The 14744-nt window shown below is 42.2% G+C and overlaps 1 protein-coding gene across 1 annotated transcript in view; it reads right to left on the reverse strand.

The window, feature by feature from the left end:
• KCNQ5 (potassium voltage-gated channel subfamily Q member 5) overlaps positions 1–14744 on the reverse strand; it is a 610069-nt gene that overhangs the window by 90375 nt on the left and 504950 nt on the right. The window contains exons 6-7 of the mRNA XM_075554898.1: positions 11525–11635; positions 2981–3076 (exon numbers count right to left, since the gene is read on the reverse strand). Of these exons, the coding sequence (XP_075411013.1) occupies positions 2981–3076; positions 11525–11635 (207 nt within the window). The remainder of the gene's footprint in view (positions 1–2980; positions 3077–11524; positions 11636–14744) is intronic.

Here is a 14744-nt window from a genome sequence, read left to right on the forward strand (position 1 = left end):
TTCAACCCGTAAGGGCAACAGTCTTGGAAACTCACAAGGGCAGGTCTACCCTGTCCTGCAGGATTGCTGAGTCAGCATGGACTCAATGACAGTGAGGTTTCTTTTTTTTCAAGGAACCCTAGTGGTGTGGTGGTTAAAGCTCTTGGTTCTGAATGGAAAGGTCAAAGGTTTGAACTCACTAGCTGCTTTGTGGAAGAATGAGGAGGCAGTCTGCTTCTGTATGGCTTTATATCTTTGGAAAAATTATGGGGCAATTCTACTCCGTCCTACAGGGTCACAAAAAATTTTTTTAAGGGTTGTCCTGAAGATCAAGTAATATAATGTATTAGAAGCACTCTGCAAACTAAGTAACACTTTTCAAGTGTGAGACATTATTAATAAAAGCAGTCACATTTGGGCAGGTATTCAAAATGTTACAGGGAACTGATTTCTTTCCCCAGATTGCTCTAGTTGACAATGAAAAGTTAATTAAAGTGACTCATGAAAAGAAATCGACACAGTTAAATCTGTTGCAAGCTGCTGGGGTTCCAAACTTTCCTCCAAAACCTTCAGGTGAATGTTACATTAGTTGTCTCACCAACCAACTGACAAGGCAACTTGGGTATGTCAGCTGCTCTTTAGGAAGAGAGTGGCTCTGGCTTAAAGCCAATGGGATTGCTTTTGGTCACGAACATCATTCTGAATGTTCAGCAAAGCCAGCAAAACAGGCAAGAACATCCACGGACCAGCAAACAATCCTTACTTTTCAAATGCATCTTTAAAAAGACATTCATACAGTAGGTAATATATATAATATAATATTATCTAGGTGTAAAGTCACAAGTCTTGGCTAAGGGCCACATAAAGGAGGAACAATGGATCTATTTAATAATCATTTGATTATTTCTATAGCCAATAAATATACAAATTTCATTTGAATGGAGTAGCAATTGTTTTTTAAAAAAATTGATCGATTCTACTTTGATTAGTGAAACTGTGCTGAGATATTAAGGTATTCTTGAATTTGTTTTTGAGCAATTCAGTAATGAAGAATAATTTAAGTCAGATCAAAATAGCTCCTCTTGTTCTCCATATATGCCTTGCCAATATGGTAGCCACTACTCCACATGTGATTATCGAACATTTGAAAGGTAGGAACTGGATTTTCAATTGTATTTTAATTAATTTTAGACATCCACACATGGATACTGGGTATTATATTGGACAGTGCAAATCTTCACAGCTACTACATACACAAGAAATTCCTCAAAGGGCTCATATTCTAGACTTTAAAAAAAATGTGAATTTCCCTTTTACACCCCAGAAATATCAAGGATCTGTACACAGAAGTTGTTGTATTTTGAATGTTAATTGAGAAAAGACCCATTAAAAAGCTAATAAGTCACTTAGTAGGGATTTTAAATAAATTTGAACTGTATTAATTCCAGCAGGATCCTCAATCTCCTAGAAGTAAGGATTGAGATATGTATCAGACAGACAGTGGTTTCCTGTATAGGCAGGATTTGCTATCACCTGGCTGCAGGAAACCCAGGGATTAGCCTCTGCACTCACCAGCTGGGAAGTGTTGAAAGGAACTGAAAGAGTAAAACAGTTAGAAAAAAGTTGTTAGACGCTCGGACCACTTAATGGCTTCTTAAGAAACTCCGGGAGAACACAAGCTATCAGTTCCAAGTCTGAGATCGTTTGGAAGCACACCCTGGAGGTATGTGACTCCTCCTTTCATGATGCCAATTATTGTTTGGCTTCAGATCTGACATTCCTCCTAACGTGGGAATGTTTTCCTTTGGGAAAAAAAGTTTAATTTATTTTTAATGTTGTTTAAAACACAGGAAATTTAAGTAGTGGCTTCTACGGTGTGCATTAGAAATCCTACCCAATGGCCCATTTCCTTGTCAATAGTTGCAGAATAGTTTGCTTTACAGATCAATTAGTCATTAGACATAAACATAGCTCTGTTACGATATAACTAAATCTTTTTATCTATCTACTTTCTTTCCTTAGCTCTGTTTCTCCTGGAAGGACTGCATATCACAGCTACAGGTAAAGGCTGAGGATAAGACTATGGGGTGGTTGCCCCTTACAGACTTCCCATTAAAACAATGCACTTGCTACTAAAGCATGAAGACAAATCTCCTAGAGCTTTGGATGGCTACCCAAATCTCTCTTGTTTATAACTTCTGGAGCATTCACTGTCTGACGGACAGGAAAACTTTAGATTGAATAATCATCTTATTTATAAATAAAACCTGATTTCACTTTATGGATTTAGAGCAAAATGTGGTTTGCGATTCTTAAGCTCGTTGCGGGATGGTTTTGCTCCCTACAATGTATGGGTTGCAAGAGAAGATGCATTCCTTTTAGGGAGGAAGCCAAGCCTAAGTTATTGAAAAAAAATTAAATGCTAAACAAAATATATATTGTTTGAGCTAGCTTCACATAACAGGCTTATTTTTCATATTCTCAAACACCGAGGTATTCTATAATCCCACGAGCCCTTAAAATAGGATAGCGGTGTCAAACCATTGCTTTCGATGGTAGTAAAAGCAAGTCCACAGGCACTAAACCTTGACATTCCAAACAAATATGTTGCTCTTTACAGTAGTGTCATATATCTGTCTGGAGAAAGTAATTGTAAAGCAGGGAACAATGCCATGTTCTGCTCCATCACTTAACTATCAATTATGTTTCACCAAGTAATTTGTAAGACATATTAGGTCATTCCAGAAGCCATATAACTGCTAACCTCTGTATGGCCTCACTGGCACTGTTAATTAATCTGAATCATGCATCTGCCTTATGCTGACATTTTTTCTTCTTCTGATGGTGGGGGGGAGCAGGAATAGCTGTCAAAAACCCAAGCAGTGGTTTCAATGTTTAAAACCAGTAGCTCTCCTAAGCCCCGAAGCACAGCGATTACAAAGGGACCCCAACAAGTGCTCTGGAGACGGGGCTGCCGTCTCCCTAGCCCCCTGACAGTTACCTGAATGAGGTTGGCGGCTGGGTTCCTTCTTTTCTCAAAATGTTTCTGGCGGTGCTGTTCTTGCACTTTTAATGCAAAACCTGAGCCAAGAATGCCCTGGAACAAAATATCAAAAAAAGCACTTAAAATCTTTTGAAATATATATTAGCTTAAGTAACATGAGCATTTAAACAAACTCCTCCAGAGTCTAGATAGAATACCTGTGCACCTATAGGAAGCTCAGTTCATACAATACTTACTCAAATTTACACGCAAATCACTAAAGTCGGTGATAAAGAAATGGAAGAATTTCACCAACTTGCTCAGACTGATATTGATCACACGGGCAATCAAGATGCACTGATAAGTATTGATTAGAATTCAAACATTGGGAACAGAGGATAGATCTGCATTCAGAAACCGTGTCCAGGTGACAGAAACACAGATCACAAGACGGACTTTTTCAAGACTCTGACTTCTTCACTGCACATGGGCTTCTCTCCACATGGTCCTCCCTGGATGGAATCCACAGGAATCGAACAGACTAGGTCTGTGAGAAGAGGCGAGGGAGAAGCTTAATATCATCAGGGGCTTTCTGTGAAGTTGAAGAAAATGAAATCTCAGTCACGAGAGCCAGAATACGACCTGGAGTAGATCCCATCTGAATTTAGAGGTCATCTCAAGAACACATACAGCTCATTGAGCACTAATGACCGAAAAGCGGATGAGCTGCGGAGTGAAAGCAAGCACACCATACGTGATGAAAGCAAAACGTCACTAAAAAAAGGCAAGAAAAGAACAAAATGTATGTCAGAAGGGACTCTGAAACTTACTCTAGAACACAGAATAGCCAAAAACAAAAGGAAGAATGAAATAAGAGAACTAAACACAAAATTTCAAAGGGCAAAAGCAGAAGATTAAAGTTTTACAATAAAACGTGCAAAGACCTTGAGCTGAAAACGCAAAAGGGAAGAATATGTTCAGCATATATCAAGCTGAAAGAAATGGAGGGGAAAAATCAAACATTGAGTTGTAATGTTGAAGCATCCTACGGGTAAAATATTAAATGATACAGGAAGCATCAAAATAAAATGGAAGGAAATACACAGAATCACTGTACTAAAAAGACCGGGTAGACATGTAACCATTTCAAGAAGTTCATGATCAAGAACCAATGGCACTGAAGGAAGAAGTCCAAGCTGCGCTGAAGGCATTCGTCAAAAACAAGGCTCCAGGAATTGATGGCATTCCAATAGAAATGTTTCAACAAGCCGATGAAGCACTGGAAACCCTCATTTATGCCAAGAAATTTTGAAGGAAGGTAGCTGGTCAACCTACTGGAAAAGATCCATCATTGTGTCCATTCCAAAAAAGGGTGATTCGACAGAATGCAGACATTATTGAACAGTATCATAAATATCAGTATCATTAATGTCACATGCAAGCAACATTTCATGAGGAAAATTAGGAAATGATGCAGAAGCACATTAACAGAGATCTGTCAGAAATTCAAGCCAGATTCAGGAGCGGGCGGACGAGGAATGAGGGGATCGCATTACTGATGTGAGATGGATTCTGGCTGGAGGCAGAAAATACCAGAAAGAGGTTTACTTGTGTTATATTGACCAGACAAAGGCATTCTGCTGTGTGGATCATGACAAACCATGAGTACATTGTGCAGAAAGGGAATTCTTCACAACAAAACACGTAATTGTGTTCATTGTGGAACGACATAGACCAAGAGGCAGAACAAGGTTTAAAATCAGGAAATGGTGTTTTTAAATGTTTCATCTTCTCACCATACTTATTTGTACTATATGCTGAGAAAATAATCTGCCAAGCTGAACTCCATGCTGAGGAAGGTAGCAGTAGGCTTGGATGAAAGCGTCTTAACAACGGGTAACGTGCAGATACCACACCATTGCTTGCTAAAAGTGAGGAGGTATTTGTTTATGAAGAAGATCGAAGATATTGCCTTGTGTATGTCTCTTCACAATGGGACGAATGCACAATACCATGATCAATGGAGACAATACTGACGGTGCCAACGATTTCATTTCAGTTGGAGCTACACTAAATGTTTATGGAAGCAAGAGTCCTGGTATCAAAGACTGTACTGCGTTGGGAAACTCTGCTTCACAGGATCTCTCTCCACTGTTAATGAGCAAATATATCACTTTGAGGACGAAGGTGTCTTTTTAAGTCATTTTATTGGGGCTCTTACAGTTCTTATAACATTCCATCCATCAGACTAAGGTGTTCTTGACTGATCCCAGGGTATTTTCAATGGCCTCAGATGCATGTGAAAGATGGACAAGGCATAAGGAAGGCCAAGGAAGAAGGGATGCATTTGAATTGTGGTGAATCATGTTGGAAACATCGTGGATCAAATAAACAAATAAATCTGTGTTGGGAGAAGTACAGTCAGAATGCGCCGTAGAGAACATGCCTTTGAACATGTTATCAGGGGAGACCAGTCTCTGGAAGACATCAATGAGAGGGGTTGGCTCATGGGTGGCAACCATGGGCTCAAACAAACAATGGTGAGGAAGGTGCAGGACAGGGAAGGCAGGCGTTTCTGTCGTTTTGCCCATGGGATCACGGTGTGTTGGAACGGACTCAATGACAACTGACAGCAAGAACAGCCTCACAAGTGGAGTCGGGGACTACTCACACACTACATAATTTACCCACAATCATGCGACTTATTAAAGCATACAGGATCAGTATTCTAATGCTACTGGCCAATGGCAAGTTGTTGGCACCATGTCACCCCTAATTAAAACAAAAAAAGCTCTTTAGTTAGCCAGGTAGCCATTGGATTGGATTGTCTTTTCTGATATGTTAAGAGGTTCCATAATTATAAAAAATTTACAATATGTAATCTTTTTGGTCTGTGTGGTCTTTTCTGTGACATATTTTTATGTTTTAGTTATAGTGAATGGTCTTAGTGACAGAAGTGAGAAGCCATGAATTTTGAGTTTGGACAGAGTTAGCTTTTAAATTTAAGATTAAAAAAAAAAGGAACAAAATCTATTGCCTTTGAGTCAATCCTGCCTCATGTTAACATCCTGCTCCAGAGGGGTCTCTTGGCTGCAATCATAATGGAGGAAGCAGAGGGTTAGGCCTTTCCCAGGGTTCCACTCAGTAGGCTTGATCTGTCAATCATGTGCACTACCCAAGGGCCTTGCGCTTGGCAGATGCATGCCCATCGAGTTCATTCTGACTCATTGCTACCACACACAGGGTTTCCAGGGCTTTGCAGAACTTGACAGGAACTTGTCTTTCTCCTGAGGAGCGGCTGGTGGGTTTGAACTGTTGCCATGTTGGTGAGCAGTCCAAGGGTTACCAGACAGCATCATTCAGGACCCGGAAATTGAGATAGTGGACATAAATTTGCTGTCCACGTGGTGATATTTCGATTATTTTGATGACATTTTGTATTTACATTGATTAAATGGAGGAAGGAGCGTTCACAAGTTGTCATAGCTTTAATCCTCTGTGACCCCAGAGTTTTACACTTATGAAAATACAGTAAAAGATGGGGTGAGGGGCAGTTTACCCAGATGAGACAAGCAGACAGTCAGTTTTGAAGAGATTGAAGGTTTTCTGTTTTGCTCTGTGCAAAAAAGGTAAGAGCACAGGCTAGTGCAAAGCACACATCCATTTTCTTTAGTTTCACTCTTGCATTTTTAGTAATCGTTTTTGGTTTGGGTTTTTTATTCATATTTAGCGTTAGTAAGATTGGGATGCACCTCCTGCATTTATATGTATTTATATGCATTTATATGCATTTATATGTATTTATATGCATTTAAAACTAGCTTCCTTTCCTTGTGCTTCTCATCTCCACCTGTCAGAATTCGAGTTCTTTGATATTCACCCTCTTTGATCTAACACTGGAGAAACCGACACTTGGTCTCAGCTTTAGGGTGGCTTTCAGAGGGCTTGCTAAATTCCGTCTTGCACTTTGTCTATAACATTCCATTTTATTGGCGTGGGGCTTAGAGCTCCACAGCTCTTAAGCCTGTGGGTTTTACTCACTAGCTACATATATTGCTAGCTTACTTTCAACTCCAGGGGAGTCTAACCTTTAGGTTAGAGAAGTGTGTCTTACAAGCACGAGGACAATATTTTCCGTAGGTAAGGGATATATATATATACATTCAATTTCTTAACAAAAAAGAAGCCCAACTTTAAAGATGGTATAGGCTGGCTAGGAGGGTGATGGGTGTCTCATTTTCAAAGAAGGAGTAAGACTTCGATGGATGCCAACTTGGCGGAGATACATGTAAGGCCCAAAAGAACTTTAGCCTTCCCCTGAGATTCTACAATTCTGAGCATATCTGTGATAACGTCCAGACAATAAGTAATGCAATTATATTTATAATACAGAATGATACAATAATTCTATTTGCTGTTAATTAACGATGATCCTCTCTATTACTAATTACAATAAATAGCTGCCTTGAAATTTCAAATCATGACATAGGTCCTGGTTTCTATTTCTTTTTCTTTTTCTGTGACTGTCCCAACACTGTCTAAGATCTCCATCCACGCTGGTTGTGATCACGTAAACTTAGCTTTATCAAAACCTGGTCTCTGTGATTTGGCTTGAAGATTTAAGTAGCATTTGCCTCCATTCCGAGGTTAAACAAGAAAAAGCACTTGATTTCCAAATCAAGATCCACTCTAGTTATACATACTCAGTTTTCCCTGGCTATTTGAGATCATTTGGGGAAAAAATAATTTTCCCTCGTAATGTCATTTTTCTTTTTTAATGTAATTTTTATGAAGTCTAGTCATGTAAGAGAATATGAAATATCAGAGTTCACAGACTGTATTCATAACACATCATACATATATGTCTACTCCAATTTCAGATTTTGTAGACATTGACTCAGCTATAATAGATATTATTTTTGAGCACTTATTTACATGGATATTTAAAAGAGTTAAATCCTGTTTGGAAAATGAACACAGGTCTCACCTAGCACACACCTATCATTGGCCAATGAAATGAAAATGTGCTGCAGATCACACTGGCATTGCTCAGAAACATTCATTAGTAGATGGCAATGTTTGCCACATATTTCTTGTGCCAGATGGTACATTACAACAGATAGTAAACCAGGCCTGCTTGTCATCTCCTTAGGGCCCCCATTCCAACTGTCTGCCACCATTCTTATTTCTTCTAGTTTGAAGAAGTGTGTATTTGCCTTCATAAAGTGGAGGAAGGAGTGTTCCAAATGTGTCCTAGCTTAAATCCTCTGTAACGCCAGAACTTTACACTTACGAAAATACGGGAAAAAGTGGAGGGAGGGGCAATTACCCAGATGAGACAGACAGTCAGTTTTGAAGCCATTGATGGGCACAGCTCAGTGCACCTAACTAGAAGTCGATTAAAGTCTAGTGTGATGCATAGGCAACAGAGCTTCATCTTTGAATGCCGTGTCATCCCTTCACACATCTGGTGCCAACACAGGCAAACTCTTACAGACTGAACTTCATTTTAGTTCATATTCTAGAATAGTTTGAGTTCAATTGTTAGGCTTTAAGTTTTAGGACTATGCTGAGCATCCTGAATAAGCATGAACTGGAAAGGTAACATGTTTTGGAAAATGCTTTCAGTGTTTCCCCTTTTGTTATCATTTGGATTAAAGGGCTTCATGTGCAGCCCACGCATGGACAGCAGGTCATGCTGGGAGACACCTGTCTCGAGAGCACGCTGTGCGACTAGCAGATGTCAAGAACATCCTCCTGCTTAGAGAGAACGATGAGGGTAGACTTCCTTTCCTGGGTTCTGTGGTTTCCTGGCAGGAGGAAATCCCAGACAGGATAGGCACTCCAGCTACCTCTGGCTTCCTCAGCAGAATGCCCACACATACTCTCTCAGCCTCAACCAGTCAACGCTGTTGGGTGCTAGGACGGGCAGGGAAGGATGACCTTTCCTGTACCTTTTAAAAGGCTGGTGCTGGCGAGGTTCCACTGAAAAGACCTGCAGGTCGAAACCAGCAGCCACGCAGCAGGAGAACATCTTTCTATTTTCCCAGAGTTACAGTCTTGGAAACTCACAGTGGCAATTTTACCCTGTCCTATCGGGTCGCTAAGAGCCCTGTTGGCATGTGCTTACATGTGGGGCTGCTAATCACAAGGTCAGCAGTTCAAAAACCATCAGCTGCTCTGTGAGATAAAGAGACTTTCTACTCTGGTAAAGAGTTATGGTCTCAGAAACTCACAGGAGCAGTTCTATTCTGCCTTATAGGGTTACTATGAGTTAAAATTGATCTAATAGCAATGAGGGTTTTTTTGTTTTTTTTTTGTTATAGGGTAGTTGAAAGGAATCCTGGTGGCATGGTGGACTAAGGTCAGCAATTTGAAGCCACCAGCCACTCTGTGGGGGAAAGACTAGGCTTTCTATGCCAGTAAAGAGTTACAGACTTAGAAATCCACCGGGCAGTTTCTACACTGTCTTATAGGGTCACTCTGAATAAGAATTGACTCCGGGGCCATGAGCAAGTGGCCTCAACCCCAGGGCAGTGAGGTGTTTTTTAAAAGATCATTTTACTGGGGGCTCTTCCAGCTCTTATAACAATCCATATATCAATTGTATCAAGCATATTTATACATATGTTGCCATCATTATTTTTCAAACATTTACTTTTCATTTGAACCCTTGGTATCAGCTCTTCTTCCCCTCCCTTCCCACCCTCATGACCTCTTGGTCAATTACAAATTATTATTAATTTCATATCTTACAGTGACCATGGTCTCCCTTCCCCTGCGGTTTCTGTAGTTAATCCCCTGGGAAGGGGTGTGACTATGTGACCATCATTGTGATCAGTTCCCCCTTCCTCCCCTTCTCTCTCCACCCTCCCCCTCCCTCCTGGTATTGCTACTCCTATTTCTACTCCTGAGGGGTTTATCTAACCTGGATTCTGTGTGTTATGAGCTCTTACATGTGCCTTTGTACATGCTCTGGTTTAGCCCACAGTGAAAGGCAGGACTGGGATCATGATAGTGGCGGGTGAGGAAGTATCAAGGAACCAGAGGATTATTGTGTGTTTCATCCGTGCTATACTGTATCCTGCTTGACTCATGCCTTCCTTGTGACCCTTTGTGACTACTGTCTACAGATGGATTTTGGGTCTCTGCTCTGACCCCCCTCATTCTCAACAATATGTTTTGTTTGTTTGTTTTGGGCATCTTCTGATGTCCATTACCGGATCCTGGTGACACCTCATGATTGAACAGGTGTGCTTATTTCATGTGGGTTTGGTGCTTCTCTGCGAGATGGCTGCTTGTTTAACTTCAAGCCTTTAAGACCCCAAATGCTGTATCTTTTGGTAGCCGGGTACCATCAGCTCTCTTCACCACATTTGCTTGTGCACCCACTTTGTCTTCAGTGATCATGCTGGGAGGGTGAGCATCACCAGTGTTCTTGCATCGAGGCAGGGCTTGAGCAGAGGCCCCAAGTCCATCCACTACCTCAGTGTACTGCTATGTAAATATATGTACATAGGCCAATACCTCAATTTTTATGAATTAATATTTACATATACACACCTATATTTATTCCTCGATTCATAGCTTTGCTTCCTAGATATTTCCTCTGTTTTCTTTTACTTTGCACAGTGAGGGTTTTTTTAAAGGTAAATATTAATGTTTTAATCTTTCATGCAATAAACAAGATCTCAGCACTTGCTATGGGAGTTCAGTTGAAAGATTCATGGTAAAGGCGACTTTTCTTGGCATTTGTATTAATTTAATTCTTGTAGTTTTAAAAATGAAGGCACTTGGTGAGACATCTACCCAAGAAGAACTATGGAGTCTGTGAATGTATCCCAAGATATGGACACAGATTAACCTCTGCAAGATGGCCCAGAGTATCAGTATATCGGTGCTGGACCCTTCGCTGATGAAACTAGCCATACCTGCAGTTGGCATTTGCGTAAACTGCTGACCAACTGCCTCGGAGAAACAGGGTAAAATGATCACGTGTCAAGCTTCATCCCTTAAGGAGAAAATAACTAGAAGGTTGGGGGAAGATACATATGCATGTCATTCTGATAAAATGCAGAAATTTATCATTAAGAAAAATCAGTGATGTTGACACAGAGGCTAAATCGTCAGGTACACTTAAATCACGTTAAGGTCACAAGCTTTTCACTCACATGGAATGGCCCTAGAGGTCAATCCTCCACTCGCGCATGCTGCCCTCCTTATTCACACACACCGTCAGTCAAGCTGGAGCTGTCCGCTTACAGCAAATGCCTTACGACGGTGCAGTTGCTGTAATGGATTTGCAGCATGCTGAGGCGGTGCCTGTGGGTCGTGCTTTGGCTAGAAGCACCTAGGAGACATTAAATTCTCACGTGAAGCGTTCCCAAGGGAAGTCACGTCCTGTACGTTATTCAACTAGATTGAGTATGTAGAAAAATCAATATCCTAATCGGAAAAACCGTAAGTGATGAAGATACAATGACAGGCATATCAGCTTGTGGCGCGTTACCCTACAAACCTTCAAGACCGAATTCAAATGGTTCTGTTTGTCCAGATACTCACAGCAGGAAGTGCAAAGAAAGAAATGCCAAGAAGCGCAAAGCCTGCAGAGAGCAATCTTCCCAGCCAAGTGAGGGGCGTTTTGTCTCCATACCCAATCGTTGTCAATGTAATCTAAAAACAAAACAAATAGAACGCACAGCTTAAGTCCTGGAGAGGAAAAGTTAGCATCTATGAACGGGAGGCAAAGCAGCTATTCCACAAAATCATTCGTCAGCACGTCTTGGTGGTGCATTTTATTACTGTGCTTTAATTTTCCGTGACGCATAACAGAACCCGGCTTTGTTTAAGGACGGGAATAACCTACGTACTTGTTGCTCTCCTTTAACACAATTTTCCATTTTTTCTAAGTGCACTCAAAGTAAGGTTATTTAAGTAAGAGGATAACCGTCAGTGATTCGGAAAAGATAGCAAGCACCCTGGATTTAGAGCTTGACAGAGTCAATATGCTTGTTCACTCAGAACCTCAGAACGCTCCCGCACTCACGTAAGCTGCGCTTCCTCCCCCACCCAGCTCTTTCTCCCTCCAACCCCAAGGGCTGCCATTTCCCTGTTCCCCTCGAAGACCCCTTCAACCACTGCTCATTGGACTTGTAACGAAGTCTAAACTCCTGACGGCATTCAGCATCTCGTCTCTGTCTGTCCTTGTGCACTGTCCTTGAACTACATGGCTTTTCCCCTCTGAATGTAAGCCAGGATCTTCGCTGCCTCCAGGGCTTTGGTGCATCTGGTCCCCTGGGCCAGGATTGCTCTTCCTTCAGCCTTCACAGGCCTCTTCTCCCTGCCCTGCCTGCGGAAGGGTTTCTGGTCGGTCTCGATTTCAGCTCCTTTCTTTCCCTGCCCAGCACCTAGCTTCTTAACAGCACCTATAAACAGCAATATATGGTATTTCTGCCTTAGGCAGGGGGTGTCCCTGTTTCCTTTACTTGAAGGAAGAACCGTGTCTTATTCTTGGGGATCTTCCTAACACCTAGTGTGATGCTTGCTATAAAGTACGAGGAACTCAGTAAGATTTCGCACATAAAGTAATCACTTTTAGAAGGTGGGTAAGAGAGTGAGAGATTCCGGAGCACCAAGACATCTGTGAACTGGAGGGAGGATTTCTAGGACGTGTGAAGAGACTTTAAGACTTACCCGCTGAGGTAAGTATTTTAAAAAATGCAAAAGGGACACAGGGGAAAAAGCTACTGTATACAAACATTTTCAGGGTGAGGACTGTGTAGTATGGCAGAGACCAGATCAAATCCAGGGATGCACATGGTAGACAACAGGGGAGGAGGTGGGGAAAGAAAAAAAAAAGTATGAATATAAGGAAGAAAAGGGAAGCGGGGGCATGGGGCACTAACCCACCCAAGGGGAGGGTATTGTTTATATCTCCACAGGGAAAGAGGGACCAGACTTCAACCCAGTGCCTCAAGGCGTGAATGCAACATTCCGGCGTGGAGTAGAGCACCAGTGGAGAGGTCTGGAAGGCTGGCCCCAGTACCAAATATTAAGTGGATGCCTGTCCCTCCCCCCAGAAGAATTTGTTTCAAAGGACGACATTGATTCTGCAGCTCCGGGAGAGCACACGGGAGCAGATGAAGGGGGAGGAGGAGAGAGTGGAGCACAGTCTGGCCCACCAGGCCCTGAAGATGATGTTCCTGATTAAAGCAGCTATTCCACAGAGAGGACAACATGGCTGGCCCCACTATGAGACATGATGCCCCTCAGTGACTAAGGGTGATACAGGGGACAGCACCGGAGACACAATGTGGGAATTGCGCCTGACCTGATCCCACCACACCGAGGCAAAGCACTGGGGGAGTGCAGGGGAACAGCAAGGGAATGGATCGGCAAGGTCCCCAGGGAATGCTGAAAGTGGACTTTGGGGCCAGGGCATGGTGCCCCAACAGACTGGACTGGAAAACGCTCCTAAAGGCCAACAAACGTCCTTGAACTAACTACAAGCTTTTCTTTCTTGATGTGTTTTGTATTGTTCTTTATCAGTGGTTTGTTGTTGTTTCGTTGTATACTGTTGCTTTGTTTTCTTCTGTCTTGTTTTTGTACATATTATTATCTCCACAGGTCTGTCTAAATAAGATAGGCTGGATGAACTATCTGGAGGAAAAATAATGGGACTGACAATTCCGGGGGGACTTGGGATAGGGGGAGTTGGGGGGTAAGGAAATGGAGACAAAGGAACAACATGGGATCCAAATTGGTGGTGAGGTGAGAGTGGCAGGCCTGGTAGGGAGTGATCAAGGGTAAGGTAACGTACTGAAGAGGTATAGCTGTAACCCAGGTGGGGACAGAGCATGATAGTGGGGCAGGAGGAAAGTCAAGGGAAATAGAGGAAAGAGCTAGGAGCCAAAGGGCATTTATAGATGTTTAGGCAAAGACATGTACATGCAAATATGAGGATGGGGAAATAGATCTATGTGCCTATATTTATAGGTTTGGTATTAAGGTGGCAGAAGGACGTTGGGCCTCTACTCAGGCACTCCCTCAATGCATGAATACTTACTTCTATTAAATTGGCATTCTATGATGCTCGCCCTCCTGACACAACCGCTGAAGCCAAAGTGGGTGAACAAGCAAATGTGGTGAAGAAAGCTGACGGTGCCCGGCTATCAAAAGAGATAGCTTCTGGGATCTTAAAGGTTTTAAGATAAACAAGTGGTCATCTAGCTCAGAAGCAACAAAGCCCACATGGAAGAACACACCAGCCTGTGTGATCACGTGGTTCCCAAGGGATCAGTTATCAGACATCAAAGAACAAAAAATCATATCATTGGGTGCACACCTCCATGATACGATCGCTGAGGACAAATGGGTGCATAAGCAAATGTGGCGAAGAAAGCTGATGGTGCCTGGCTATCAAAAGAGATAGTGTCTGGGGTCTTAAAGGCTTGAAGGTAAACAAGCGACCATTTAGCTCAGAAGCAACAAAGCCCACATGGAAGAAGCACACCAGCCTGTGAGATCACGAGGTGTCAAAGGGATCAGGTATAAGGTATCATCAAAAAAAAAAAAAATCTTACCATAGTGAATGAAGGGGGAAGTGCAGAGTGGAGACCCAAAGCCTAATTGTCGGCCACTGGAGACCCCTCACAGAGGGATCTAGAGGAGGAGATGAGTCAGTCATGGTGCGATGTAGCACCAATGAAGAATACAACTTTCCCTCAGATCCTAAATGCTTCCTCCCTGCCCACTACCATGATCCAAATTCTACCTTGCAAGT

Source organism: Tenrec ecaudatus, chromosome 7 (genome assembly GCF_050624435.1).
Source record: "Tenrec ecaudatus isolate mTenEca1 chromosome 7, mTenEca1.hap1, whole genome shotgun sequence".
NCBI lineage: Eukaryota > Metazoa > Chordata > Mammalia > Afrosoricida > Tenrecidae > Tenrec > Tenrec ecaudatus.